The 16,527-nt window shown below is 47.4% G+C and overlaps 1 protein-coding gene across 1 annotated transcript in view; it reads left to right on the forward strand.

Moving 5' to 3' along the window:
* Positions 1–2,837: 2,837 nt before the first annotated feature.
* Positions 2,838–16,527, forward strand: part of DLX2 (distal-less homeobox 2) — a 120,205-nt gene continuing 106,515 nt past the window's right edge. Inside the window, 4 exon segments of the mRNA XM_027776147.1 lie at positions 2,838–2,981; positions 3,284–3,423; positions 3,806–4,038; positions 5,394–5,497. Of these exon segments, the coding sequence (XP_027631948.1) occupies positions 2,838–2,981; positions 3,284–3,423; positions 3,806–4,038; positions 5,394–5,497 (621 nt within the window).

Here is a 16,527-nt window from a genome sequence, read left to right on the forward strand (position 1 = left end):
AGAAAAAAAAATGCACATTTGATGACTGCAGCGAGCTGTATGGGCACAGCTGGGTACTACTTTATAGTATGTTCATTCTACTCACTGGGGTTTATGCCTAGGGTCAGATTTGGGTACATGTATAGGTATGTGTCAGCTGTGTTAGCTATTGGATATATTTAGACTAATTAAGTTCATTGGCAGAACAATTGAATGGGGGAGGCGGAAGGCATGGAGGGCAACCATGGATGCCAGGGACAATGGAGGAGGAAGATGGGACATAGCAGAGGGTGGGGGATGGGGAATCAGGGATGGCAAGACAAAGGGCAAGGTATGCAGGATGTAAGAAATGGAAAATTATTTGCTGAGAACATGTATGTTGATATGCTTGATTGAACCAATGCACAGTGTATTTTGGATGGAAAATTCATTTGTGTGTTGTGATGGTGTATAGTGAATTAATGTAGAAAATTTTAAAAATTTAAAAAAAAAATGGATCCATCCATTGCAGGTCCATTTTGCCCAATATGTTGAAAACTGATCAGGCCGTCTTTTAGAAAGCAAGGCGGCATACAGGCACCAAGAAACAACTGAACTTCAAGAACGTGGCAAATAGGTGGGACCAGCGGTTAGTGTAATGGCTATGTCGCTGGACTCCCACGTAGTCGACCGCGGTTCGCGTCCTGGACCTGGTGGCTTAAACTCACGCCGGGTGCATGTGCGTGTGTGCCCAAGATCCCGAGAGGAGAATGGAGGAGAAGGGATTGCGGCATGGCCATCCCCCCTGGGGGGTGATTTCTCGCTTTCTGTCTCTATGTCTCTCTCTGGCTGGCTGGCAAGAGTGCACGCGCTCTATAGCAAAAACCTCTAAAAAAAAAAAAAAACAAAAACGTGGCAAATAGGGACCAGCAGTTAGCATAATGGCTATGTTGCTGGACTCCCATGTAGTTGAACGCAGTCCAAGCCCTGGACCCGGTGGCTTAAAACTCACACCGGGCGCGTGTGTGTGTGTGTGCCCAAAATCTCGAGAGGAGAATAGAAGAGAAGGGATTGCGTGGCCATCCCCCCTGGGGGGTTATTTCTTGCCTTTTGTCTCTCTGTCTCTCTCTGTCTGGTGAGTGCACGTGCCCTATAGCAAAAACCTCTCCCCCCCCCAAAAAAAAATGAACATGGTAAACAGGCCCGAAAAGAAGTGTGATTTTCTTCATCTTCAGTAGATTGGTGGCTCTGGAAATAGGGCTGTCCCGTACGACTTTCTGCTCTGTCCACTACAGCATGCTTGGCATGTGTGGCCATAAAGCACTTTAAATGTGGTTGGCACAACTGAGGAACCTAATTTCAAATGTTCTTCAATGTTAATTAAAAATTCAGTTTCAAGGGGCCAGCAGGTGGCATGGTGATTAAGGCTCTGGAATCCCACATAATGGACCACGGTTTGAGTTCTGGATCTGGTGGCTTGAAAATCATACCAGGTGCCCGTGTGTGCATGCCCAAAAATCCCAAGGAGACTGGAGGAGAAAGGATTGTGACATGGCCATCTCCCTGGAGGGTGACTTCCCATTTTCTCTCTCACTGTCTCTTTTTGTCTCTGTGAGCACATGTGCTCTATGGCGAAACCTTAAAAAAAAATTCAATTTCGATAGCCACTGTAGCTAGTGACACCACGTTGGAGCACAGGGAGGGTAGATGACGTGTGTGCTGTGTCTCTATGTGCCTATTACCTCTTCTTGGGCCTGGTAGTAGCTGCTCAGTAAAGGTTGGAAAAGAAAAAATTACATAATATAAGATCCAAATAACCCGATCTGTACTGTGGTTGTGTCAAGAGTGTAGCAGACAGAACATCAGACATAGTGTAGTGAACTCTCAAGATTCAAGCCTTGAGTTAGTCCCTGGGTTCCTCATCTGATAAAATGGGCTTTTAGAAGCCAGAAGATGGCATAGCAGTTACATCACTGAACTCCCACATGGCCGACGGACCATGGTTCAAGTCCCGGACCCAGTGGCTTGAAACTCATGCTGGCCACGTGTGCATGCCCCAAATCCTGAGAAGAGAATGGAGGAGAAGGGATTGTAGTGTGGCTATCCCCCCAGGGGGGGATTTCTGGCTTTCTATCTCTCTTTCTCTATCTTTCTGGCAAGCGTGTGCACCCTATATTAAAAATATCTCTCTTGGGACCAGCAGTTGGCATAATGGCTATGTCACTGGACTCCCACGTACTTGACCACAGTTCAAATCCTGGACCTAGTGGCTTAAACTCACACCGGGTGTGTGTGCATGCCACCCAAGATCCCAAGAGGAGAATGGAGCAGAAAGGATTGCAGTGTGGCCATCCCCCATGGGGGGAGGGGGGGTTTGCTTTCTGTCTCTCTGCCTTTCCCTGTCTTTTTGGTGAGCATACACATCCTATAGCAAAAACCCCTCATAAAAAAAAAAATCTCTAAAAAATAAAATAAAACGGGCTTTTACCCACAGCACATTTCCCGTGCTTATTATGAGGCTGGAACGCAAGAAGGAAAACTATTACTTAACCTGAAACTGCAAAGCAGTGTGCAAATGAAAGGTACTGGACATGTAAACAACTGTGGTGGCTGCATCTGGCCCCACGTGTGATTTTAAACAAAAGGATCAAAAGGGCCATGCTCAGGCCCTCCCTGAGCCACAGGAAGAGACGCTGTGCCTGTGTAGCTTGGTTCCAGTCTTTGACATGGTAATGCTGCAGTCTCCGTGGGGTAAGAACCACCTGCGTCTCATAAACCTTGCCATTTACATACACACGTGTGACCTTTCCTATCCCAGGGCCACTTCACCAGTATGGATCGCTGATTGCAGGGGAGCCCGCTTTGCAACTGCATAGGAAATGATGTTTGCCAAGGCGACGGTGGTGGTCTGCGAGGATGAAACAGGAAGCCCTCACTCCGGGCAAATGAGAGAATGCCAGGGTGAATTACAGCCAGCCATGAGCCAGGAACAGAACCTGGAGTCCTCGTTTGCACCCTCCTCGGTTCCAAAGTTGTTCTGCTATCTCCAGGAACTGCTCGCTCCTCCCTCCGCGCTGTCTTTTGTCTTTGAAAGCCCGAGACCGACAATGGATTATTATCTGTGCATGCAGGTGTTGTTGAAGAGACCAATTTGTGAACAATGGCCCTTCCCACGTTGTCCAAACATAAAGATTGCTCCGCAGCTGGTATTTGCAGAACCTGTCACCGTTCGCGGCGCTGCTGCTGAGCCGCCAGCTGTCCCCAAGCGCGGTTCTCCCGGCACCGCCCACCGCTGACAGCGCCGCCCGGCCCTCACTCCGCGCAGCTGCCCACCTCTGGCCTGCGCCGAGGACCCCGCGTGGCGCGCTCTCTGCGGTCTGCTCGCCCCCGCACCCTGACAGGAGATACGTCTAAAGGACAGACATTCGTATCGACACTCTTTTCAAGACGTGACCCAGATGTCAGGTGCGAATCTCCCTGCCCTGTAAGATAGGGGTGACACTGTCTTGGATCCATCAGTTTTGTAGTCTAGGAATGCTCGAAGACCTGCCCCCAAGAAACCTGTGGATTCTCGGGGCGTCTGATGTCCTCCTGCCCCCTGCATCTGCTTAGTTCCCCTACCGACCCCAACACAAAATGCAGCCCTTTCGCTGGATCCCGAAATAAATATGTTGGCGTGAAGCAGTTTCTGAGCGATTTTGCTGGAAAAGAGAGGGTTTTTTTACTGGAAGGAGACACGTCTGGGCGGACCTACCTACGCTTTCAGATATCCCCTACCCCCTCCCCATCCCTACCTCCCTCGTTGCAATCTGAAGAACTTCAAATTCTTCTCCCCCATTGCACACAGAACAACTCGCCAGTCCTCGCCCTTCCCCCAAGCTTCACTGCCCAATTCCTACCAAGGCTCTGCGGAGTGCCAGGGCTTCCTCTCCTTTAAGGAAGAAGCACTGTTTTATTCCTGGTACAAAGCCCCTCAGTTCCCGCTGATGTCCCGCTGGCGCCAGAATGTCTGCTGGGCTGTCAGCTTCACTGGCCTGCCCTCGGCTTGCTCATTTGGGGACAATGCACAAGCAGTGGATGGTGAGTACCCAAGGCCAGAATTTCAGAGTTTGCAACATCACCTGAAAAACACCAGTTGCTGGGTCTTGCAGGATGCAGCCGGTCATGCTTGCTGGGCAATATATACTTAGGCCGACTTATTAGCCTGAGCTAAATTAAAGCTCCCTTCATCTTTTCAAAATCCTGACAAGTGACTTAGTCTTCCTCAAGGCTGCCCATGCATTTGAGTACCCAATTCAAGATTGCAGATAAAGGATCTCTCAGGTTACAGTACTCTCAACACCTCGCAGTAAAGACCATTTTGAATCTCAGCTAAAAATATTTCCTAAATTTCTTCAGATACCGATTTCTAAGACTTCTGCCATACCCAAGTATGGAGTCATCAAATACATTGAACAGTCCCAGACTTCTTCTTAACCCCATATTTTAGAGAAAGTTCAGTGAATCATATTCATGATAAAGAGTATGTGTGCATACACCGGAGGGAGAAAAGCACCCTCAACAGGGTGTCATCAGAATGACCCTCTCTCTCCAGTCCCCTGGCTTGTCAGGGTCTTGGGCATCAAGTTTCAGAACAGCCAGCAGGGTCCCAACCCGGAACTGGCCATAGGGCTTCTAGCTCTGCATCCGGTACACTAGGAACTAACGACACAGCCTAGACTAGGTCACTAACCCCATTTTCTGCAAATGGTAGTGCATTCTAGAACCCCTGATCTTGTCCTTTGTGTAAACTTAGGTCTAACGTGTGCTTAAATAAAATGTATATATTAAAAGTATAAAACACTATCATATTTTGTACTTTCACCTTTTTTCCCTCCTATCATCTCCACCTCTTAGCCATCACTTTCTGGTATTTAAGGTGTGGCATTTACTTAATAGGAAATTTAAAGTTTTTTATATCGATTTGTTTGAGCAATCAGTCCTCTCTGTTCAGACCCTGACTGGCAGGGAATGATCTTTCTGTTTTATATTATATCTGCCTAAGAGTTTTCTTTTTTTACTGAATTTTTATTTTTAGAAAACAACACTGACAGAACTTTTTTTAACAGAGAACTTTACATTCTTTTGTCTGTTAAATGTTTCTTCCCTTTGCTCCTCCTGCCTACCATCTACCACTCACTCCCTACAACTCCTTGTCCTTTCACTTTTAACCAAAGGAGACAAAGACCCACTTTTTAAATCTTTTTGTAAACCCTGGCCTTAGATAATGACTCCTGGTTTGTTTTGAAATACTATTAGAGGCCTGAAGGAAAAAGAGATGACTGAAAAGCAAATTCAAATCAGTTCCCCAAAGAGAACACTGAGAATTCAAGATATTTCAATTTCTCAGGACTCCTGAGAATTCTGTCCACCGCCCCCACATTCCGCAACTTCAGGACCAGCAATGCGGATTCACACAGGACTGGGCTTCCTGCCGTCAAGGCACAAACCTCACTTGGAACAGCAGCAAGCCCATGCCTGCACCAGACTCCTAGGTTGGGTAAGTGACTGCCACCAGGCACAGACTGTTCTAGCAGGCCCTGGAGGAGAAGGCTCTGCGCATGTTAATGAGCTTGGGGAAGGAGATGTGCCACTTCCCTCAGCCCCACATCAGGCTGGGGAAATGCAAACTGGGACCCGTGCAAATATTTATCTTCAGGGACCTCTGAGAGTCCTCTGGGGAAAGGAAAATAAATCACTATGCGTGTTTACTCATAATGATTTCCAACAGGCCCAACTAAATACAAGTCCAGCATTTCATTAAACAGACTTCTTCAATAGCCACTGAGCTGTGTAAATACATTATAAATAAAAGACCCAGATCCTCTTTTCTGGGCTCAATGGAGGTGTGATGTTTGGATACATGATCCCCGTCTCCCAAACTGATCTTCTCTGAGGACCCAGAAAGCAAAGGGTTTGCTGAAGGAATTTAGTGATCTTTCCAACAGAGTTAGTGCAGAGTGCCTTCCATTTTGAAGGTATACATGCCCATCGTTACAGGCTTAGGAAACCTGTAACAGAAATTGGAAGAAGGGAATAAAGACCTGTGGGAAGAATCTAGCACATTGCATGCTCACCTTTGATCTGCCCAAGAAAAGGGCTCAGTCAGCCCAAGAACCTCATTTAACATGATGAAAAATGAATTCCAAAGTGTCTGCTTCCTCATCTGGCTGATGGCAGACTCTGCGTCCGACTACAAGGGGAAAAAAAAAGAACATGACTTCAATGCATCCTCCCAAAACCAGGGCTGGTGATACCAGGAGAGCACCCCCTTTTGGAAAAGGGGGCAGCGCACGTGCGCACATGCTCCTTCCACACCATGACCTGGTGTAAAGAAAGCAGGGAAATCACTCTGCAGGGTAAAAATTCTCCCATGTTATTAGTCACCCTTCCCTCCTCTCCCCCACTCTTACCGGCAGCTGGGCTGGGCAATGACTCAGGCAGACAGGCGGTGGGGAGAAGCTAGCTCACCACCATGGCTTTAAAAAAACACCAAAACCCATCCAAGTACATTTAACTCATAAACTGACTAGTCACCTGCGGAGGGAAAAAGGGGCAAGGAGAGGTACAGGTGTGTGTTTGGACAAAGCAGGAACGCGCAGGCCCCTGAACAATAACAGGAGAATGGTAGCCCCTATTTTCCTGAAGATGGCTCATGTAAAACAGGAAGGAATCCTCTGGTCACCTCTGCACACTTTTCTCTGCTGTAGCTACACTTCTGCTTTCAGCAGCCTCCATGTCACTGATGGAAGCCCCATTAGCACCACATATTAGCTCCTGGAGGATGTCAGCTGCATCCTGGAGCATACAGGAACTCCAGAAGAGAGGGACAGTTGGAAGAACATAAACCCAGACCTGCACCCGCGGTGAGAGCTGAGGGCCAGGACGCACCAAGACCAGGCGACGCGAAGACGATGCCAAACTCCAATGTCTCCAGGACTAGAATTCCCCTGAACGCCAGCCCATGGCCTGGTGTCCAGGCAGTTATATCCCACATCGTGATGTCTGAGTCCCAGACCCAGCAGCTCAATAGACATACTGGTCAGATGTGCATGTGTACCCAAAATCCCAAAAGGAAGGAGAGGTGGAGGAGAGAGGGTTGTGGCATGACCATGTTCCAGGGGGAGTGGTTTCTTCCTTTCTCTCTGTTTCTCTCCTATAAGCACATGGGCCCTCTGGCAAAATTAAAAAAAAAAAATCCCCCTGAATATAGGGGATCCTTCTTCTGAGCATGCTATCTAATTTGGCCATCACACCACCTGTAGGCGTGTGAGGGTGATCCTTGTAACTGTTCCGCTCTTTGTCCTTGGACACTAAATAAAATGTCTCTGTTCTCCAGCTGCACCATTCAGGTGCTGGGGAAATAGCTTGTCTGTGGCTAACCCTACAAAAGTCGCATCATAGGAAGACCTCCAAGTGTTTCCCCTGACCCTTGCCTGGCCTTCCCTGTCACTGCTGGTTGCTCACACACCCAGCCAGAGTGATGTGATTGCACCAGAACAGCTCCGAAAGCAAACTGTTAGGGAGGATTCGCAACACTCAATCACGCTCCCAGCCCCTGTGCACCAGACTGCAACACTCCCATTAGCATGATTTGCAGCTGACTTATTACCCAGCCCCGCTGCTTCTGGCTTGCATTCAGGCCCAAATACAAAGGAATGAGTAAAAGCTGTTTTCTCCACAGCAGTATCTCGCCTCCTTGGCAGGTGGCAGGGATGATGCATGGAGTAGCTGGCAACTCCTCCTCCTCCTTGGAGAAGAATCCAGCACACAAGGAGCCTGTCAGCCAACCCACCAACCAGCTGACTCTGTGGGGGGAAGGCTGACTCCAGCTGCCAGGTAGAAGAAGAAACTCCGAAAAGCTGAGGGCCCTGCCTTGGTTCTGCCTTCTCCTGGATCCATCATTCCAGACAGCCTCAGCCTCTGTGACTCAAGGTCTATGTTCCAGCCCCCAGAGCAAGCTTCCCCATCCTTGCATGTAATCAATTACTTTAAAAGGTCATTGGAACTTTCTCTTCGCATCCTTTCTAAAAGCCTATCGAATCCATTAAAGCTGCACTTTAATCTATTCATGTTTCTTTTATTGCAATACCTACATCAGCACGTTCTGCTAGGCACAGAGCTGTCTACATAATAGTAATAGGAACCATTCTTCTGAAGGCTGAAACTGGTAGAATGTCTCCTCTATTTGTTTTATTTGTGTTCCTACAGAGTTGGTGCTCTATGAACACTGGTGGCTTCTGCAGAGACAGGCTAGTCACGCCCGGTGTCTCAAGCATACCTTCTTGTCTGGCCCCCTCGTGGCTCTCAAGGTCTTTCCACAGAGGCCTGGGGCTGCAGTCTGACTGGGGGGGGGGGGGGGGGGAACTTGTCTGAGCTGGCTTTGCAGCCCAAGCACACTACGTTTACTGAGAATTAATGTGCAGAGGTTTAGAGTAGGAGTTCATGAAATCACGAGGAGCCTAAGACCCCACCCTACCTTGGAGTTGCAGCTGATGGACCATTGATTATGATGCAAGAAACACCAGAGTCCTTCTGGAAGGGGCCTCAGAGGCCAGGCAGCTCTTTGCTGTTGAAAGGGGGTATGTAAGAGACCATATTTCCGTGGACACTTGGCAAGACTTAAGAGACAAATATGGGTATGTGGGTGACATGGGGTACATAGAACTAACAGGTTGATGGAGCAATAAGCATATCACTAATTTAGCACATACCAAAAACACACAGACAATCTAAAAGCCTTGAATATTATATCTCATTTCTAACCCTCACCACAACCTTCAGTAGGTATCACTGTCAATCCCATTTTAGAAACAAAGAAATAGCCTTAGTCCCAAGATCCAACCACCAGCAAGTGATGGCCCCTGTCTTTAAACTCAGATCCATCTGACTTTAAAGTTTCCCTTGTCACTATAAGGGACTTATCTCCCAATGACATTAATCTAGACCCTGGATTTCTGACTTCACTCTCTGATATCAGCCCTCAAGGCAGTAAGACATTCCGGCGTGCCCCAGCTCTGCAGCGTGAGAATGAGCATCATGGGCAAGTGGCTGACATGAATGACATAATGCCAGGCCACACATAAGCAGTCAGAGCCAGTAGAGGCGGGGTCCTCTGGGCAGCAAGGGGACTGGATGGAAATTCCCAGAAAACTCTCCACTGCCCGATGAGGAAGAAATGCTGGGGTACCCTTAGTTGGGTCACTGGCTTTTTTCCAGTTCCAAACAGCTTTCTGCTACTTAGCAGACTTCTCAGGGAGGGAGCCCCTCAGTGTCACTTTGCTATTACAAGTAGCAAGGAACTGCCAAGAAGCGAACACTACTGTGGTCATTTTCCTACCTCCTTCCAGCTCAAGGGCACCAGGCCAGACTGTACGGAGCTAGGGTTGCTAGAGTTAGCCAGAACAAAACAAGATCCCAATTCAATTCAAATTTGAAGTAAACAATTATTTTTTCTTATAAGTATGTCCCATGCATATTTGTGAATACTTATGGGATACTTATAGCAAAATGTTACTTCTTGTGAGACCAGACAATGACACAGTAATAGTGTGAGGCTCTGTGAAGCTGATGCACACAGGAAGCTTGTAGGTTCATGTCTGAAGACCTCCCTGAGTACATCAGGCACATATGCCTGGGATCCAGGGCTGGCTGGGCTGGGAGTGGATCACAGCATTGAGACCCTTGAGGGTGCTGTCTCTCTGTCTCTCTTGCTCATGGAAGAAATAATAAATAAAATCCAAACAAAAAGTATTACTTGCTGGTTATTCAAAAATGAAATATAGTGGGAACCAGCAGTTAGCGTAATGGCTATGTCGCTGGATTCCCACGTAGTCGACCGCGGTTCGCGTACCGGACCCGGTGGCTTAAAACTCACGCCGGGCGTGTGTGCGTGCGTGCCCAAGATCCCGAGAGGAGAATGGAGGAGAAGGGATTGTGGCGTGACCATCCCCCCTGGGGGGCGATTTCTCGCTTTCTGTCTCTATGTCTCTCTCTGTCTGTCTGGTGAGCACACGTGCCCTATAGCGGAAAAAAAAAAAAAAAAAGAAATATAGTGAGGGTCCTCTGTTTCACCTGGCAACCCTGCATGGGCCTCCACTACAGCAAGTGTGCTAATAAAGGTCAGAAATGATCACACAGATGGCGGGTAAGTGGGATTAAAGCAAGACTCATTGGGCCCTGGTGAAGACCCAGAGAACTGCTCCCGCACCCACCCCGGGCGCCCTCCCCTGGAGCATGGTGAGAGCATCTTCCCACTAGGAGGGGCCTGAGCTAGGCAGTCCCAATCCCGAACTACGCCCAGCACGTCAAATATGGTCATGTTACACTGATCTCTGTGGCTGCAAATCCACTGTCCTAGCTCAGTTCCCGTTCAGAGGAAGTCTCCATGTAACACAGCGGGAGATGGGGAAAACCCTTTCCTCTCTTCCACCACAACGTATTTGGAACAAAGCAGCTAAGTTCTCCCCCAGCAGGAACTGCTCTTTCACAAGGATTTGCTTGGGGGAGCAGATGGGAAGAATGGCAGTTACGTAGCCAAAAAAAATTACCCTGGATGCCAGAGCAAGTTCACACTCGTAAACACTAACTCTGGCCGATGTTTTCCTTTTTCAAGTGGGAGCATGTTGCTGGAATCTAGATGCCGTTTCAAAACAACGTTCTGAACAAGCAGTGAATGGGTTTCCTTGACACAAATTCTTTCCCTTCCTCCCCGCTCTGCAGAAACAACCTCACATATGGAAGGTTTCCATATCACCTTCTCTGGAAAGCCTGTCCCAGTACCCCTGAGAAACCCAGGGCCCAGCCTGTACGACAGCGGCCTCCCTGAGTTCCTCATGTTGTCTGAAATCAGAAATCTGTTTGCCCCTCCTACTTGGCTCTTCGCTCTAAATCATCCATACCACATGCTCACAATAGGCAATTCCTGGTTTTATAAGAACTCAGGGCCAACAGCCTAAACACAGTTTCCTGTGGACAAACAACAGCTCCATAAAAAGTAGCCACCTCCAGTTTCCTAATAGCTTGGTTTCCTTGCTCTAAGCTCTAGGACTGGGGGAAGATGCTGGTGATCTGGAAGCTTGGGTAACCCTGGGTAACCCTGGGGGCAGTTATAGTTCATCTTATCTAGGCCCACAACCAGTGATTCTCAAGGGGGACAGAGAATAGGGGACTATTTCATTTGAAAAAACATCATGAGAGCTTGGCAGGTGGTGTGGTGGTTAAGGGTACTGGACTCCCATGTGGCTCACTATGGTTCAAATCCTGGACCTGGTGGCTTGCCTTCTTACTTTTTCTTTCTCTCTCTCTTTCTCACTCTCTCACTCTGACCCTCTCTGGTCAAATTAAAATAAATAAACAAAATTAAATAAATAATTCTTTAAAAAAGAAAAGAAAAGAAAAAGCATCCTGAACAGCATGCCATTTTAGGCCCAGCCTGTTGACACAGTCAGTAACAAACTGAACTACCATGCTGGAAACCACATGGCTGACCATGAGTTTGGGTTCCTGGGTTGGCAGAAAACACACCAGATGTGTACATTCATGCCCAAGATCCTGAGGAGCTGGAGGGCTAGGGAAAGGAGATTATGACACGATGAGACTCAGTCTAGGGTGCTTATCGCTCTCTTTTCCTCTCTTTCTCTCTGGCGAGTACACACACATTCTCTATTATAAATAAAATAATAAATAAACTTTTTAAAGTGGTGTCCCATTTTATATTTAGAAAACTAGATGCTCGTTGTTTTGAGTAAAACTACAGAAACACTCAAAAAGCTCTTAGAATTGGGAACCAGCAGTTAGCGTAATGGCTATGTCGCTGGACTCCCACGTAGTCAACCGCGGTTCGTGTCCCAGACCCGGTGCCTTAAAACTCACTCCGGGCGCATATGCGTGCGTGCCCAAGATCCCGAGAGGAGAATGGAGGAGAAGGGATTGCGGCGTCACCATCCGCCCTGGGGTGTGATTTCTTGCTTTCTGTCTCTATGTCTCTCTCTGTCTGTCTGGCGAGCGCACGCGCCCTAAAATCTCCAAAAAAAAAAAAAAAAAAGCTCTTAGAATTCACGGGGAGCAGTTGTCTACCCTCCACAGTAGCAATAGTAACTCCTGACTGGAGCTACCTGACACAGGCCCTGTGCGGAGCACTTCACGTACACTATTTCATTTACCCCTCAGCCATGCCGAGATGCAGCACTGTCACCATCACCCGGGGCAGGTGGAGAGAATGAGGTGTGTCCCAGTAAGCGGTAGAGCTGCAGCTTGAATCCAAGCACTCTGGCTCCAGAATCAGATCCTAACCACGGCTCCACACCACGCCCAAGCATGAGATGCACGTAAGAGGATGAAGTGTGGCCATGGTCATGTTTAGCCATCGCCTCAGCCACCGCCGGCTTTTTGTTCTGCTGCAGAACCTGAGGCTCTACTGGAAATGAGGAAAATAATTACAAAACCAAAACTATTCCCTTGCTTTTTTTCTTTTTTCTTTTTTCAAAGAGGTGTTTGCCTTAGGGTACGTGCACCTGCCAGAGAGAGAGACAGAGACAGTGAGAGGGAAAGTGAGGAGAAATCACCACCCAAGGGGAATGGCCATACCTCAATCCCTTCTCCTACATTCTCCTCCTGGGATTTTGGACATGCATGCACACACGCACAGCCTGAGTTTCAAGCCCCCAGGTCTGGGACTCCAACCACAGTCGACCAGGTGGGAATCCAGTAATGTAACCACTATGCCATCTGCTGGCCCCATGCCTTACAATTTCTAATCATTTGATAGACATACACAATGCTGCAGGGTGCTGATAAGACAACACTAATAAAATTATGCTGACGTGGCTCTTTATTAAATCCTTGCCAAAGAAGGAAACCTTTCAGGGAGGCCCAAGAAGAGGTAAGTTTGCCTAAAAACCTACAGTCATTGAAATAAATCAATATGTGATAAATCAATATGTGACAGCATAATATCAGTGTCTTGGATAAAGCAGGTACTGAGTACGTATCTAAATGAATTGCGGTAACTGTAAAGAACGTTTGTTGCTTTCTCCCGATCCTCCACCCTATGTGACCCTTACAGTGTCATTCACTCACTGGGCAAGCATTCATTGAGTTCCACCACAGTAAGCCATCACCCGGAGCATGGTGCTAGACACGGAGATGAAGCAGGTGCCCATATGGTCACTGAGAACATTACAGTTTATTGGGAAAATCTATATACCTTTTAAAGACAAACACATGGTATTTGTTTTCTATACAACAAACTACCACAAACTTATCATCTCACAGTCCTATGGGTTAGAAAGCCAGGCACAGAATGGATGGTTTCTCTGCTCAGGTTTCATCTGGAGCTCAGGGTCCTCTTTTAAGCTCACAATTTTGGTGGCAGAATTCCTTTCCTTGCAGTTGTAAGACTAAGGTCCCCAGTGTTTCACTGGCTGTCAGCCAAGGCCACTTTTGGGTCCTAAAGGCCACACACATTCCTTGCCATGTGGCTTCCACCTCCAAGTCACCAACTATGTATCAAATCCTTCTTTATTTCAAATCTGTAACTTCACCATTTGGAGCAGGCAGAAAAAAACTCTATGCTTCTAACGGGTTTGCCTGATCAATGGGCTACGCTCCCTTTTTCTATACCATAGAATATAGGAGGGTATTCAAAAAGTCCATAGGAGGGAACCAGCAGTTAGCATAATGGCTATGTCGCTGGACTCCCACGTAGTCGACCGTTGTTTGAGTCCCGGACCTGGTGGCTTAAAACTCACGCCGGGCTCGTGTGCGTGCGTGCCCAAGATCCCGAGAGGAGAATGGAGGAGAAGGGATTGCGGCGTGACCATCCCCCATGGGGGGGGATTCTTGCTTTCTATCTCTATGTCTCTCTCTGTCTGTCTGGAGAGCGCACACGCCCTATAGCGAAAACCTCTCAAAAAAAAAAAAAAGTCCATAGGACATGAATATTATGAAAACACCTAGGCATGGATTTCAAACTGTTTTGCATCAAAATTAGTTCATACTGGGTCCAGCAGATGGTGCAATGGTTATGTCGCTGGACTCCTACATGGCCAACCATGGTTTGCATCCCAGATCCAGAAACGTGAAACTCACAATGGGTGCCTGTATGTGTGTGCCCCAAATCTTGAGAGGAGAATGGAGGAGAAGGAACTGTGCCATAGCTATCTTCCCTGGGGGGTGATTTCTCACTTTCTGTCTCTCTGGTGAGCAAGGTACATAGATTTTTCCAATAAACCGTAATGTTCTCAGTGACCATATGGGCACCTGCTTCATCTCCGTGTCTACCATGATGCTCCGGGTGATGGCTTACTGTGGTGGAACTCAATGAATGCTTGCGCAGTGAGTGAATGACACTGTAAGGGTCACATAGGGTGGAGGATCGGGAGAAAGCTCAAGGAGAGATTATACAAGGGTGTGAGTCACTAGGGGTCCTCTCGGAATTCTACCTGCCACAATATGTAAACATTCCTAGGAAACCAGTGTCTTCTCAACCACTGTTGAGAGGACGGATAAAAACTCCATGTGTGTGTCATGGGGGTAGCATCCATATCTTAGTACTGCTCCTGACTTTTCGTTTTATTAGCTAGAACTCTCTGATCTCATTCTAGTCTTTGTAATTCTAGACAGTAGATTATAGTTTAGCCATGACTATTAGTTTTTATTTTGAAAGGGATCTATTTTCTTGCACAGTTGTTCCAAAAACAGACACGCTTCAGTCCTCAATGCTGTCCTTGTTTTACAGGTACAAGTTTTCTAGTTCAGACAACTAAGAAAAACTAGTCTTCCCGAGGCCCTGCTGGCACACCCTGGGAAGGAGAGGGCTGATTTTCTAAGTTGCAGACACAGTCGGACTGTGATGGTTCAGTGTGCACAGGTGAATAGATCTGACAGACTGCACTTTCTGCCCTACAATGTTACTTTGTATTAAAAGTTAATCAAACTTTAGTATCACAAATAAAGGTCAATTTCTGTAAACAAACAAAAAAACAGAGTTTGAGGCAGGTAGAAAGATGGCAGTTTGGTCAGGTGGCCTCAGTCTCAGTAACTGGAAGACAAAGTCTTGTGACAGTCATGGTTTAAAGTGAGTAGATCTTACACACTTAGAAAATACCCAACATTTCGGGAACCAGCAGTTAGCGTAATGGCTATGTCGCTGGACTCCCACGTAGTCGACCGCGGTTCGTGTCCCGGACCCGGTGGCTTAAAACTCACGCTGGGCACGTGTGCGTGCGTGCCCAAGATCCCGAGAGGAGAATGGAGGAGAAGGGATTGCGGCGTGACCATCCCCCCTGGGGGGTGATTTCTCGCTTTCTGTCTCTATGTCTCTCTCTGTCTGTCTGGCGAGCACACATGCCCTATAGCAAAAATCTCTCCAAAAAAAAAAAAAAGAAAAAAGAAAATACCCAACATTTCTACAAAACACACCCATCCCTGCAATGAGGGGGAAAGTTTTGAGAGGTAATGTAGAAATTAAAAGGAGCAGAAGCATCCACAACTAAAAAAAAAAATGGACCTAATCTTTGCGAAATCATTAATATTGAAACTACAACATTTCACCAAATACAAGTGGGAATAAAACAGAAATGCTTCTCCTTTTTTGTTTTGTTTTAGTTTTGTTTGCTGTAGAGAGGCAGAGAGAAAGAAAGAGACAGAGAGAGAGAGAGAAAGTGAGAAATCAGCCCCTATGCCCCTACCCCAGAGGGGATGGCCATGCCGCAATCGCTTCTCCTCCATTTTCCTCTCAGGATTTTGGGCATGTACACACACACACACACACAGTATGATTTTCAAGCTACTGGGTCTGGGATTTATACCAGTAAGTCAGCCTTGTGGTATCCAGCCACCTTAACTACCACACCACTGACTGGCCCTCTTCTTTTTTTAAAGTTGAATGATTTGTTTCTTCCATGAGAAAGAGAGACAAGTAGGGATAGAGAGACAGGGCCCAATCATGTCCTCACACCATGACTTGCCCCATGCAGCAGCCAGCCAAGATCACACCAAGCACGCGCTGCAAGGCCTCAGGCTGCAATCAGAGACCACCCCCAGTGGGTCTAGCTGTGTTACTGCTGCACTGCTGACTGTCCCCCAGAGTTAGATGTTCCTTAAGGGCACAGAAAAGAGAGGTGCTCGGTAGCCACAGTGGTTCCAAGGGTCTAGAAAGGAGACTCAGGACACTGGCTCTTCTACCCTCTGAACCTTTCTGGGAGGAAAATGGTCACAGCTAGTGAGGGAGGTGGTGCTCAGCAGGACTGACAGAGGCTCACTCTGTTTACCTCATTTTTCATCCTTTGTCTGAATCAGTCAGGTCTTTACAGGAAAAGGTGAAGGTCAATGGCCCTATACTTACTGATACGTTAGTTCAATAAATGGGGGGAGGGAGAGCTTCCGTTCATATTTGAAAAAAAGTTACAATTTTTAGAGAAAAAAGTCAGCTATTTAGTCTCTTGAAAAATCAAGAGTTGGGGGCCAGCAGGTGGCATGGTGGTTAAGGCACTGGACTCCCACATGGCTGATTATGGTTCAAGTCCT

The sequence above is a fragment of the Tupaia chinensis genome, unplaced genomic scaffold, assembly GCF_000334495.1.
Source record: "Tupaia chinensis unplaced genomic scaffold, TupChi_1.0 Scaffold000056_1, whole genome shotgun sequence".
In the NCBI taxonomy this organism is placed as follows: domain Eukaryota; kingdom Metazoa; phylum Chordata; class Mammalia; order Scandentia; family Tupaiidae; genus Tupaia; species Tupaia belangeri.